General features: G+C 30.1%; 1 protein-coding gene and 1 pseudogene across 1 annotated transcript; one reads left to right on the top strand and one right to left on the bottom strand.

Moving 5' to 3' along the window:
- Nucleotides 1-5,091: 5,091 nt before the first annotated feature.
- LOC140988896 (uncharacterized) lies at nucleotides 5,092-6,202 on the bottom strand (annotated as a pseudogene).
- A 4,938-nt stretch (nucleotides 6,203-11,140) lies between these two features.
- Nucleotides 11,141-14,155, top strand: LOC140988629 (floral homeotic protein GLOBOSA-like). Its single transcript, XM_073457657.1, has 7 exons — nucleotides 11,141-11,424; nucleotides 11,579-11,645; nucleotides 12,641-12,702; nucleotides 12,803-12,902; nucleotides 13,202-13,231; nucleotides 13,454-13,498; nucleotides 13,829-14,155. The coding sequence occupies exons 1-7, from the start codon at nucleotides 11,237-11,239 to the stop codon at nucleotides 13,988-13,990; spliced, it is 654 nt and encodes a 217-aa protein (XP_073313758.1). The 5' UTR covers nucleotides 11,141-11,236; the 3' UTR covers nucleotides 13,991-14,155.
- Nucleotides 14,156-14,457: the final 302 nt, after the last annotated feature.

Raw genomic sequence — 14,457 nt, 5'->3', positions numbered from 1 at the left:
TGCTCTAAAGTTTTATCATATTCAGAAGATCATTTGTGCTACCATTGCGTACACTCTTTATTGTATTTTATAATGTAAAGTTTGAAGTATTTGTAATATGAGGAAAAAGTATCTCCCAGAACCAGATTTCATAAAGTGTTGAGTTTTAATATTAAGAGTTTCAGTAGTTGTACTAATGTGTTCCTATCAAAGTCTTCTACGGATACCTTTTGAAAACAGAATAACGAGAGATTTAGAAGGATCTTGTCTTTCAAACTTCCAGAAACAGGCCTTGTGTCACATTACTTTATGCTGCTTTTAATTTCATCAAGTGTTGTGGATTGTTTCGGCGCTTTTGGTTGTCTGTTGCTCTTCCTCAAAAGACAGAGACTAGCTTTTGACTCCTCAAAAAATCTGACGCACATTTTCATACGCAGAAGTGAAAAAAAGTTATGATTGTTTATTCAACCTCGTTTCTAAATATCCCACAATCCTAACATAACTCATTTTGAAAATGATTATTAGGAAGCAACACTTAAACCTTGAACAGTTAGGACATCGCTTGCAATTATCCTTATGACAAGATAAAGTTGCGAATTTACTCTCCATCATTCTAGAACATCAAAATTTTCTGGAATCTGGAAATAATAGCTTAAATAGATCTGTATCTTATTGGAGTTTATTGTTGTAACCAATTTTTCTTTCAAAATATTTCGTTTCAAACTTTGAAATAAGTTAATTTATCCCAATTTTTTTTTCTTTCGACTCTTCTTCCGGCTCCAACTAGTTGCCCGCTTCACCATGTTCATTAACGTACAAATCGAAAAATTTTTGGAGAGAATGTTCAATTGACTTCTTTTGATCGTCAACATCCTTCTTAAGAAATTTAGCATAATATTTACAAAATGTTTCTAAGACACATGGACTTTTACTAGGGTAAAGCAAAGTTGCTAAGCTTACTCCCCCAATATTTTAAAAATATATCTTCCATACCTGAAACAAATAACTCATAACAACATCGATACGATATTCAATAAATTTAAAAGAACATATTGAAAAACAGAAGTAGAAACATAGTTGCAGTAAGCAGTCAACGCTAGAAAATATTTCGGTTGCGTCTTTAAAAATTTCTAATCAAGATACACAGTTATTCAAAATATTTCAATCAGAGTCAGTCAATATTTAAAGCTTTTGCTGCAACATTTTTGTAATATGGTGTAATAAATATTTTAAATGTAACAAAGTCCTAAGCAATTGATACAAAGATCTCCATCGAGTTTCAGTTGGAAGAAAAAATTTCTTATATCTAATTCTGTTAACAATGACTTTTTTTTCCAATAATGGTCATATCTTCTTTCACATAATCATTTCTCACATATTTTGAATTTTTATATCGTAGTAGTAATGCGTTAATCAAAGACACATTTAATACATAAGTTAATAATATGACGTTCACATTTAATGTGAAAGAAATTACCTTCTAAAATTGGTCTTAATGAATCTTTAAGGTATCTAATCACAACATTATTGGCACACACATTACTAATGTGATTGATATTATTTTTCTTTTTATGATATAAATCTTAGCAAGATTTAAAAAATATCTAGATATAGTATATCTTGTGTATGACAATTCTAATTTATCTAAAGATAAAATTCTTTTTTGCATAATTCAAGTTTCATAAATCCAATGATATGTAACAACAAGATAATATTTTAATTTTATATTAGTCCAAATATCAATTGTCAAATCAACTCTACAAGTAATACTCAAAAGAGGCGAAATTAATGACTCTTTGTATTCTTTATAGATATCAAAACAATATTTCTTAAGTGCATGCATATAAATATTAAGATATATTGTGGAAGACAGGTTGAATAGTATTAGTAAATTTAACAAAACTTTTTGTTCAGCTATTAAAAAGGGTTGACAACCTTACGTAACAAATTTAACAATGATTTTTAGAGAAATTTCTTTTGTAATTGTAGATATTTTAGCAGTTAAATGATTTATTTGTTGTTGGGTTTGTTATATGCTGAGTCGCTGTAAGATGAAGTTGTTATGGTTCGAAGACGACGTCGTTAAAATAAAATTTAGTAAATAATAACAAATATGATACTGAGTGTAGAGAAATTTAGAACTGGAAGATCAAGTTGTTATGTGATAATATTGAAAATAATCATATATTTATATTTGAACTTGGAGAGAGTATGGAAAAAATTGCAATTGGTTGTAGCAGAATTGTAGCCCTGGCCCAACGAATTTTTTCATATATATATTTTTTTAAATTCAAACCGGTTCCATCCGGTTTGAACATTGAAAAACTGCCTGATCTATTCACTAATGGATTTGAGGCGGTTTCGAAACCGTTTCATGACTTAATGGGCTGGTTCCGATCTAGTTACGGATCGAACCGACCCGTTAAGCATGTCTAGTTTTTATCGACGTTAGCATTAATACTTCAATTCATGTTTTTGCAGTGGTAAAACGAAGTTGCAGAGATGATATTGAAATATGAATTTATATTTCATTCAAAACAAAATAACATTGAACATAATTAAAAATAATTATGATTACATATAATTAAATTTTATACAGCTAAAAAACAAAAAACAAAAATACACACAATAAAAATTACAAATGATTAAAAAATGGATGATTTCACTATTTATCCCCCATATAAATTCCAAATATGTTCGATCAAATTCGTTGGGATTTTGTAAAATATAGGCGTTATGAATTTTTTCATACTTTTTCTATATATTTTTCTTATTTATTATACATTTTATGAAATTTTTAAACAACTTTTTAGGATTTTTTTCAATTTAAAGACATTGTTAAAATTAGTTAAAGGCTGAGATGAAATCTCAAATGGTCAGATCATCTCATTTTTTTAATTATTACTTTTTTGTTTATTTTTAATTTAAAACATTAAATTATGACAAGAGTTTTCTGGCCATTGAAGATCTAAAAAAAAAAAAAGGAGACTTCACCGCCCAGAGAGATGCGACATCTTTGGCCATTAAAGGCCAAGGAGTACAACAGGTGATTAAGCATTGTATATTCCCTTAGAAGTATAAATTAATCAGAAGTCACAATGAAGTATTTTTTTTGTCATTCGTCAATTCAGTCTTAGTACATAGACTTGTAATTTTATTTTAAAGGTTTGGTAATTTCTAGCCGAAGTGTTGATATGACATCGGATCCAACAGAAACGTCTGTCACCACATCATAAAATTTCGGAGAAATGTAAATGACTGAAATATTAAAAAATGTAAATAGTGGACTAAGACGGTAAATTAAATGATAACATATCAAAAAAATGAAAAGAAGAAAATGTAATTTTTCCCAAATATGTAGTTAATTTTAACTAGCTAGGCTTTGTACTCAAAATTATTTATGCCCAATTCTATTCAAAGCATAATACAAATTTGACGCAAAGTTTTGAGAAATTAGAATATGTTAAATACCTCTTGTCTTCTGATTCTGAGTAAATATCAAAAGTGTCGAAATCTTACATATGTTCTGGACCAGGGTTTGGTCATAAATCTTCCCAAAGTGGGAAGAGGTCATAAGTCGAAGACCTGAAACTCCTCCCCAATATAAAAAAAATAAAATAAAATAAAAATAAAAATCTTGTATTCCCTATATATATAATTAACAAATATAATGTTATTATATATATTATATTATTAAGTTTGAGACACTTAGAATAACTAATATTTGGTGTCATGATTTGTTTTAATAATTATATATATTAATAAAGTGTTAAAATTTTATATAATTCATATGTAGCTCAACAAATAGAGTTTTTGTTTTCTAAACATCAAATTATAGGTTCAATTCTTATTTAAGTATTTTATTTTATTTTATTTTATTTAGTTCATATATCAAAATTACAGTATAGTCCTTTACTATTTCTTATGATTATATTTAAATATAAATCAAATGAATCATAAAAATATTATATAAAAACACAACACGTGCTTCGAATCATTAGTATAATAAAAAGTTGAGATCCCATATTTTGAATTATAGTTTATTTTTTATAGTACTAGAACGAATTGCATCCATGTGTCCATATTTAGCTAAATTATCATATTCGAGAAAAAAAAATCTCATTTATGGTACTATACTGAAATCTTTGTAAGAAGTAGTGCATTAATACATAAATTTAGATAATATTTTTTAGTCTCCTTTGATGGATTTTAATCTGTGAGACGGGTCAATCCTATCCATATTCATAATATAAAGTAATACTCTTAGCATAAAAAGTAATACTTTTTCATGGATGACACAAACATGATATCCGTCTTACAAATACGACACGTGAGACCGTCTCACACAAATTTTTGTCTATTTTTTATATTAAAACAATTATTTTTTATGATTAATATGAAAAGAATAAATTTTGAGACGGTGTTTATCGTATACGTGTTATCGTGTGAGATAGCGCACCACATTTTTCGAGCTGAACGATTAATTGATTGAAGTCCCAATCAATCATTACATTGTTGGACCTTTATCTTTTTTATCATGTGGTCAATAGATACTTTTGTTATCAATAATACAACCACAATCAACAATGTATAAATAAACAAGAAAAATAAATAAATCTAAAAATTTAAATGTCCAAAAATATATATCTATTTAAAACAAAAAAAAATACAACTCACCTTTTTTTTTTTTTTTTATACATGTAATGTTATTCTTACAATTAAATTAATCACAATTTTGACTGAGGAAATGCAGAATAAAAAGAAGTAAAGTAACAAAGTATTGTTTCTTTACACATTTGAAGTCCAACTTGAAGTAGCTAGTAAATAAATATGAATTTTTTTCTAAATTTAATGTGGCATCATGGTTTTTCATATTCTTAATTATACTGTATATTTTATAATATATCTCCCCAAAAAAGCAAGTTTTTGGATTTAAAATAATATTTTTTAAAAATAGACCTCATTTGTTTCACATGAAATTAAAATATTTTTTAAAACAAGATTTTAGATTTCTGAATAGATCATTGGATAGAATGAAATATATAATTCTACATAACATAATGTTTTTCCAAATTTATGACTTTCCTCCGTAAAAACACACATATATGTGTATGTATGTTTATGCATAACATAAATTTTTTATGTCTCGTTCCGACGAAATTAAGATATATATTCCTCAAAAATTCCAAAGAAAAGATGGCTCATTTTCAAAAATATCGTCGTCCTCATTGTTATTTCCGGCGCCGATATGTGGCTGCAAGTAAACATCATCACCGGGCTCGTGAAAAAGCTCGAAATCTGGAACATGGCCCAAAATTTTGCTGCCAGCATTTCATCCGATGAATTCAGCATGTTAAGAAAAGACCAATCGATCGAATTCAAAGATCCATCTCCTTCCGAATTCCACGACGGTGAAGTCCCTTCCATTTCCTGATCATTGGCCCCAACCTGAGCCTGATCAAAGTCAAACTCAGCATTTCCGCCAGTCGGCAGGCCCGAGCAGCTGCTATTACCATACAGTCCATACTGCTGCGAAACTACCAGTATTTCAGCAGGTGACAGCGAAGTGCCGCCGGGAATATTCGGCGGGTCGTCAGGGAAGTTGAACCTAGCATTAGGTCCTCGAAGGCAAAACAGGGCGGCGTCAAACGCCCGCGCCGCCTTCTCGGCCGTGTCGTACGAGCCAAGCCATATCCTCTCCCTGCTGTTGGGAAGCCGTATCTCCGACACATATTTCCCCCACTTCCGCTTCCGCACGCCCGTGTACTTGAACTCCACCTCATTACTCTTCGGCACATTACCGGAAGAAGATGAATCTCCTGTCTTAACCATTTCTTTCAATTTCTCGATGCCAAATCAAGAAATAACAAAAAAAAAAAAAGGAAAGAAGTTAAGGTTATCACAAAAGGGTTGCAGTCCCTTGAAAGGCGACAGAGAGAATTGATGCATATTATATATATATATATACGCACGCACGCACAGTCCAAGAATCCACGGCGGGGGGGAAAATGATTGATGATTCATACGTCAAAAGTGAAGTCTCAGCGTGTTGAAACAGATGAGAGGACAAAGTCCAAATGAGCGTAGATTTAGCTAGCGGGTGGGCCGAACGGTGCAATCAGAATCCATCGCATCACTGCCGATAGGAACATGACGACGCAGTAGGGTGGGGCGTTAATGAGCTCGAGCAGTCTCGTGGTCCTTTTAATGTTATCATCTCAAAATTTTTTGTGTATTAAATTTGAGAAAGATTTCACGACTACGTAGGATATTTTTAAATAGTTCATTTTTTTTAAGAAATAAAAAACACGTGTCTATATTATTATTATCATCATAATCAAGTGCGAGTTATTTCAAATAACTACATCAACCACAAAATATTGATTGCCTAAAATATCCTTATTTTTTTTAATATTATGTTATTTTCCTAAAATAATAATAAAAAACTATAAGTGCTATGATAAATAACATATAAATTTGTTTTGTAATCTTTCAGACCCGCACCTGTGTGATTGTACAATGAGCCACAATAACAACTACTTCGTATTTGTATTCGCTTTACGAAAATAATTAACTCAAGTTGCTATAGAAGTTCATTGTAGCATATTATAAACTTATTTTAAATATTTAATTTTTAGAATGTGAGACAAGATGTATCACATATATAACATATTTCGAGCATATGTTTTCGCGTTCAAAAATTTCAAATTAGGCTCGAACTCAAGCTCTTTTATAATAAAAAAATATATTTAGTTTTTCGTGTTCCGAATTGATCCTTAGATTTTCTTGATATTTTCGGCTCAATTCGGATTTAAATGTTTAAATTGGAAAATAAAGGTCCACAATCTCCATCACCATAATTAGGAATACGTACACACTTTAATAATCTAGGTTTTGACTGTGGGAGATGCGGGCGATTTCCCAACAACTGCTGAGAATGCTGCGCCGACATTTCACCAGTGGTGTTAATTGAAATGTGGCAACATATAATATAAACAATTAAAGCGCTTAATTGTTTTCAAACATATAACAAAAAAAGTGTAAAAGTCGCCCTTTTCTATAGCACGACTTCCATTTCGTGAAAGTTTCAAATCTATTTTGTGTTGGAAGTTTGTCCCGAAATTTGGTATTAATTGATGAAAAATGGTGTCTTTAGTCTTGTATTGACTAAATTTTATTTGTTTATTACATAATAAATAAATAATTTGATTGATTTTATATTTCATCGCCCCTACTTTTTGGGTTCATGTTCAGATTATCCAGTCAAAAAATATACAGGTTGGGAGAATATAATGTGTAAAATTTTAAAATGAACTTACAATTAGCATCCAATTTTGTTGACATCTGGTCAGAGCTTTTGTGTACAATAATCGGCACCATCTCTCTTTTACAAAACTCAACCGTATTTCTATGGTGAATTGGACAATTACATGGGAATGTTACATCGGATATGATACAATTGTAGGTGTAGTATGGGACGTATCTACGAATTTTAAATACAAGAAAATAAAGATTCTAAGTTGACATATACACTTAGTACGTACATATTAAAAATTTGGCAACAACTTGCCTGAGACGGTCTCCCAAATCGTATTTTATGAGACGGATATCTTATTTGAGTCATCCATGAAAAAATGTTATTTTTTATTCTATGAGTATTATTTTTTATTGTGAATATCGGTAGAGTTGACCCGTCTCACAGATAAAGATTCATGAGACCGTCTCACAAGATACCCACTCTAAAAATTTTGCGTGTTAAAAAAATATATATTCTATTAAAGGTGAAAGTTATTAAAAATGGTTTTTCATAATAATTCTTGTCTTATAGGTGATATGATCGTTTAAAAATTCAAAACTATAGATAAAGAAATATTTTTTAGGACGTGAGAGTTTATATATTAGATACAAAGTTTATTAAAATATTTTTTGTTAATAAAAGAAGAATATTTTTTGTATAGGATCATAGTGATTCCACTATATTAAATATGTAATTATAGGAGATAATGTGTTAACATTTGAATTTATCGATAGATAGATTTTCATACAAATTAATTGATATCACAAAACCACATCAAATTCTGTTGATATAAAAGGTTTTTGCTTCATATAATAGTATATATATATCTGTCATATAAACATAACGTAACTATTATTTTTCTATTTATTGAGTGGCTCTCATATGAGACCGTCTCACGGATCTTAATCTGTGAGACGGATCAACCATACTCATATTCACAATAAAAAGTAATACTCTTAGTATAAAAGGTAATACTTTTTCATGGATGACCCAAATAAGAGATCCGTCTGACAAATACGACCCGTGAGACCGTCTCACACAAGTTTTTGCTTGCGATATAGTTCTTTGTTACTTATCATTATAATATTATTCCTACTTGAATATAAATCAAATTAATTATAAAAATATATTGTACACACCACGCATGTGGCGATACATTAGTATTACGCTATAACATAGTATTCTAAATTTTAAAATTTCACATGTCTAGAAAATCAGTTAACCGGATATAAACTTATAATNTTTTTTTTTTTTTTTTTTTTTTTTTCGAATTCAAAAGCAAACGGAAATCTCATTCCCAAGTATATTGAATGTACCGAAATCAAAACCATAGTTATGATAGTCCGGTTTCTCTCAAGGAAGATATCATATCCGAGTCCTTTACAGAGGAAGATACGAGTTGAAAGAGGTTCCCGTTTGATCCAACTCGACTCTAGATTATTTTGGATCCAACATTTCTTCGCGAGTTGGGTTGGGTCGCGACCAAAATATTTTGGGAAAAAAAATTTATTTTCAAAAAATTAAATAAAAAATAACCGATGATTTATGGTCTATTTGACATCAAGATTAAAATTTGTGACGGATTTTTAAGTTCAATACTCAATTATAATAAAATTCAGCTAAAAATAAATAAATAAATACTAGTGTGAAAAGCAAAATAAAAACCCAATTTGACCTCAAACTAGATGGGGCTTGGATTACAACATTTGTTGCTCTTGACCCACATACAATCCAAAACCCAACAATGCCAAGCAAAATATATTACACATTCACCTTCAAGAGGGAAAAAAAAATCCTACACATGTTAAGAAAAAGGCTTTATATGTTACAAAATAAAAAAATATTTAAAATATATTGAAATTTTGTTATATCTTTTTGAAACAACAATTTATCGTGCTTACTTATTATTTATGCGTACGACCGAGCGTTAGTCGTTTTATTAAAAGCTATAACTGGTAGTAACGGTGCAACTAAAATATTTTAAACCGTACAACAGCTCAAGTACCACGGTTCGATCGCTCTTCCAGTAGAGACAATTATTGCAACCAACAATCTCTCCTAATAATTGCATTCCTTGCAGTCAATGAGAATCAAACCCACGATCTTGGCTCTGATACTAATTGTAGGACCGAGCGATTGTCACTTTACCAAAAATTACAGCTGGTGGTAACGGTACAACTCAAATCGTACATCAGCTCAAGCACCACAGTTCGATCAATATTTCAACAGAGACAATTATTGTAACCAACCTTGTATCATAAGGGTAACATATAAAAAGGTCTTCCTCCATATATAAGAACAAAAATTCAAGTTTTATAAAAATCAAACAAAATAAATAAATCACCTCATTATAATATAAAATCATAACTCTCGTAAGTAACCGTGAGTTCTTGACCATTACCAAAGTCAATCTAGTTTTGGCAGTTTGACTTAAAAAAAATCATGCCTTTAAGGCAGTGTAAGAATTTCCAGTCCCATCTCATCTTTTTCGCCATCAGTCATTCTTTGTAACCCTAAAAAATGCATCTTGATTTGATTTTTTAATATTGAATTTTATAAAATTGCTCTACTTTTATTACTTAATAATTACAACATTAACTAGCTGACAATCAATTCGAAAACTATAATTTTTCTAAGGCACATGTGCGCAATCCCAATTAAATGCTGAAGAACTCACTTCAAAGACCAACTTCTAATTTTATTCTAATTATTAATATTTTAAATTAAACCAAGTTAATTTCAGTGAGAATTAATAAAGTATAGTATCGAGCATAATTATTTATCTATGAAAATAATAGTTGTAACTTCCAATTAGGAGGGTGTTTGTTTAAAAAAATGTATTAGCTTATTTAAAAGGGTTTCGAGCATTGTTATACCTTTATAAGCTATATATTTTTTTAAAAAATATTTATCCTAGATTACTTTTCAAATTATTATTTTAATATTTGCTAATCTGAAAATGCCCTTAATTTTCCATGAGTAGGACTCTTGTGAGACGGTCTCACGAATCTTTATCTGTGAGACGAGTCAACCCTACCGATATTCACAATAAAAAGTAATACTCTTAGCATAAAAAGTAATACTTTTTCATGGATGACCCGCTTAGCATAAAAAGTAATACTTTTTCATGGATGACCCAAATAAGAGATCCGTCTCACAAAATACGACTCGTGAGACCGTCTCACACAAGTTTTTGTCATTTGCCATAATCCACAAACCCTTCAACTCAAATACTAGCTAAATAACCATCAATCTCCTTCTTCTTAATCAAGATCTTCCAAAACAAAAAATAAAAAAAAATCCACCAAATATCTAAATCGATTCTATTGTTTTTATAAAATTCTATTGAATTTATTTCTATATTTTGTAGACATGCTTCGAATGTGCCACGTTTACTAGTAAGAATAAGAATGGGAAGTTCAATTTGACACGGAAAAATATAAGCAAAACCAAAAAATTCGTATTCTTTTTTTTTTTTTTACAAAACTTGCATGTTAATTGTGTGTATATTCTATTTGATTGGGGATAAACATATCCATTTTTTAATTGATTAGAGATGATTAGATGAACGAACTAAAAACATACGTTGTCGAAGATTAATGTGATCTTTTTGCAACTAAAGATTAAAAGACACTAATTTTATTACAAAAGAGCCAAGAAACCAAAGGATAATTAGATGATGCAACCTCGGATCAAACTTGTAACAAAATCATACACAAGATTTATTACGTGAGATGGCTTGGCAATATCAATACCTTATTTGTCTGAACCTTTGTAAAGTTTCTCGTCTGCCAACCCTTGTAAGGAAAATGCCATTACCCCAACCCCCAACCCCACCCCCCGGCACCCACTAATGTTTTGGCCCAACTCTTTTCATCGATTCACAGCCATTCATTTGTTTATAATAATTTTCAGGACTGTTTGCCTCTGCTACGATTTTTTGTTGAAGATAGAAAAACTATGGGAAGAGGCAAGATTGAGATCAAGAGGATCGAGAACTCGAGCAACAGACAGGTTACTTACTCGAAAAGGAGAAATGGGCTCATGAAGAAGGCCAAGGAGATTAGTGTTCTTTGCGATGCTCAGGTTTCTGTGATAATTCTTGCTAATTCTGGCAAGATGCATGAGTTTTGCAGCCCTTCGACAACGTATGTTTTAGTTCGTTCATTCATTGTTTTCTCCGAAAATCAAGAAATGAATAAATAGTTAGCTCGTGTGTTTTTTAGGTTCTTTGTTTTGTTTTCTTTTTCTTGGGGATCTGAGGAAATTGTGGTTAGGGTTTTCTTGATTCTTGATTTCAAGGTTTGTTGACATGTTGGATCAGTATCATAAGCTCTCTGGGAAAAGGCTTTGGGATGCTAAACATGAGGTAATTAATTATATTATATATATAGAAAAAAAAAACCTAGGAAGTAAAGTTTTTTTAGCTGAAATTAATGTAAAATTTCTCAAAACTTTGAATTTCTTGAAAGATGAATTACAACTATATATGATAGGAGATTTGCTTGTTCTAGATCTGGACTTGTTCTCTTTTATAATTTCTGATCTCATTTTCAACTCATGTTTTGGTAGTATTTTGACCATGAAACACGAGAATGAATTGAACTGCCTGAAATGTTACATCTGTTGACAGATCTGGTAAGAAAAATGGCAAATCTTTATGTTGCAAGATTAAGGAAACAACCTACGGGTGTCACTTCAGTTTCCTAGCACATTAAAGGAAATTTAATGTTTTGAAGTGCCCTAATATATAGATCTTGGGTATATAATAGTTGAGCTCCCTCTTTTGTGCAAACGAGCTATTTGATGATCCAACTTCTTTTTGCCCTCTGGTTCTAAGGTTGAAATAGTAAAAATCAAGAAGGGAACTTCAAGATTTTTATAACTAGTTAACTTATGGCTAGTGATTTGAAAGTAGATCACCCTAGGCATTTTATTAGAAGTAAGGATTTAGTCACAATTGTCGTGATACCAAAAATTACATAAGAGGAGAAAAACTACTTATATTTATTAAGAAGTAATTGCCTACGAAAACACCTGTGAAAACCAGACATTGCTAAAAACATCAATGAAAAATATATATATTAACTCTCCATATTTTCAAATCTTGTGCACGCACACTCTTGTCGTATGTGTTTTTGGGGTACGTGTGTTCAATATTTGAAAACACGTGCTTACTAGATCTATTTTTCCATTGAAGGATTTCTTTAACTGATTTTTTGAACCAAACTTGATTTTTCCTACTTATGTGGTGAGTATTTAATTTGACGTGTTGATTTAAGCCATCTTATGATGAATTTCAACATTACTTTACTTGCACTTGAGTTTGAAAATTGTTTATTTGAAATAAATGCATATATATAGCAATTGGACAATGAAATCAACAGAATCAAGAAGGAGAATGACAACATGCAGATTGAACTCAGGTTCAAGAATCTCATAATTAATTTTTCTCTCTTAATCGATCATAATTCATATTTATCTTCAACTTTATAAATTAATTTTTTTGATTAAAATTAATTTTAGGCATCTGAAAGGAGAAGATGTCACAAGTTTGAACTACAAAGAACTGATGGTGTTGGAGGATGCCCTTGAAAATGGGATTTCTGCTCTCAAAGTCAAGCAGGTAATAAATAAACTTAAATTTTACATATGTTTTTTTTTAATTTCATCGACCTACAAATTAATTATTCACTTTAATACAATTACTATTATGTATAGTTTAAAAGATTTAAATTGCAAATTTTCTTCTACGATGACTTTTAGTAAATTAATAAGTGATCGCTATCGTAATAACTTATTAAAAATCAATTCTTCTTTATTAATATAATGGTTTCTATTTTCTTAGTCATTAGATTTTAGTTTCTTGGTTCATGTTCTTCATAATTATTAAGAATCTGAATTTTTTTCTTTTGATTGTGGCAGATGGAATTTGTGCGGATGATGAGGAAACATGTACAAATACTTATGGCATTGTCCAGTTTTTGATATTTTTCCCCTTACATTATTATTTAAGTGTCATTTATCTTCTATTCATTCTGATCTTTAGCACAATAATCATGAATTTCTATAAATCAAATTAAAAAAATTGGAATTTTTTTATGAAATATACTTACTACATTTGTGCTTATTTAATTATTATTCTTCAATGATTTGTCTTTTCTTGGAATGGTTCAGACAGAAATGATGGAGGATGAGAATCAGAGTCTCCAATTTAAGTTGGTATGTTAGTTCTCTACAATGTCACTTCCATTCAAGTTTTTCTACCAAGACTATATGAAAAATAAAATATGAGAAAATTGCAATTTTCGTAATTTCATGTATCTTTCAATTTTTTACAATTTTATTCATTTTTTCAATTGAATACTGATGTAACATTATACATGTCAGTGTCACGTCTGAAAAAATACTAAAATAAAATTTGACAACATAGATAACAAAATACACAAAAGAAAACATAGAATACCAAAATTTCAATTTTCCCGTAAAACATAGATAAATTTGATAATAGGATTATACATATATATCATTTTGAATGTTCATGTATAACAGGGCCAACTCCACTTGAACCCTATGGATGAACAACATGTGATGGAGAACCACGCGGGTGTGTACGATCATCATCAACAAGCTCATGTTCCCGACTACGAAGCTCACATGCCTTTCTCCTTTCGCGTGCAACCGATGCAGCCGAACTTACAAGAACGCTTTTAGAAAGCCGATTCAACGGCTAACGATGGCGAAATCTGAACTTTCATATAAAAAAAAAATTCGAAAAAACGTGTATTGATGTCCGCAACTATCAGAGTGGATGGAATGGATGGTGAACTTTGAATGTTTGAAGATGTTTCAATAATAATATAGTATTTCTGTTTTTAATGTTATTATTATATATTTTAGAATTTGATGTTTAGGGTTTGAAGTTTATTTTAATACTATGAAAAATAGTTTTGTTTTTATCAATTTTGGGTTTTGCTCTTTTAAGTTTTCAAAATTTGGTTTTGATATACTCTTTTAATTTGCAGCTATTTTGGTCCAAGTACCACGGGAAAATGCATATGAAACACGAGAAAATGGTGGCGTGATATAAAAAATTACTAATTTGTCATATGTCATGACACTAATTGTACCAAAATAGTAAAAAAATTAAACGTTAGTGTGTCAAAATTAAAATTTGAAAA

Source organism: Primulina huaijiensis, chromosome 11 (assembly GCF_012295235.1).
Source record: "Primulina huaijiensis isolate GDHJ02 chromosome 11, ASM1229523v2, whole genome shotgun sequence".
NCBI classification, from domain to species: domain Eukaryota; kingdom Viridiplantae; phylum Streptophyta; class Magnoliopsida; order Lamiales; family Gesneriaceae; genus Primulina; species Primulina huaijiensis.
This window is presented reverse-complemented; position numbering and strand designations above follow the sequence as displayed.

Coding starts and splice junctions, on each gene's coding strand:
- LOC140988629 (XM_073457657.1), top strand. CDS start 11,237: ATGGGAAGAGGCAAGATTGAGATCAAGAGGATCGAGAACTCGAGCAAC. Junction 11,646..12,640: donor TTTGGGATGCTAAACATGAG/GTAATTAATTAT, acceptor GCATATATATAG/CAATTGGACAATGAAATCAA. Junction 13,232..13,453: donor TGCGGATGATGAGGAAACAT/GTACAAATACTT, acceptor GGAATGGTTCAG/ACAGAAATGATGGAGGATGA.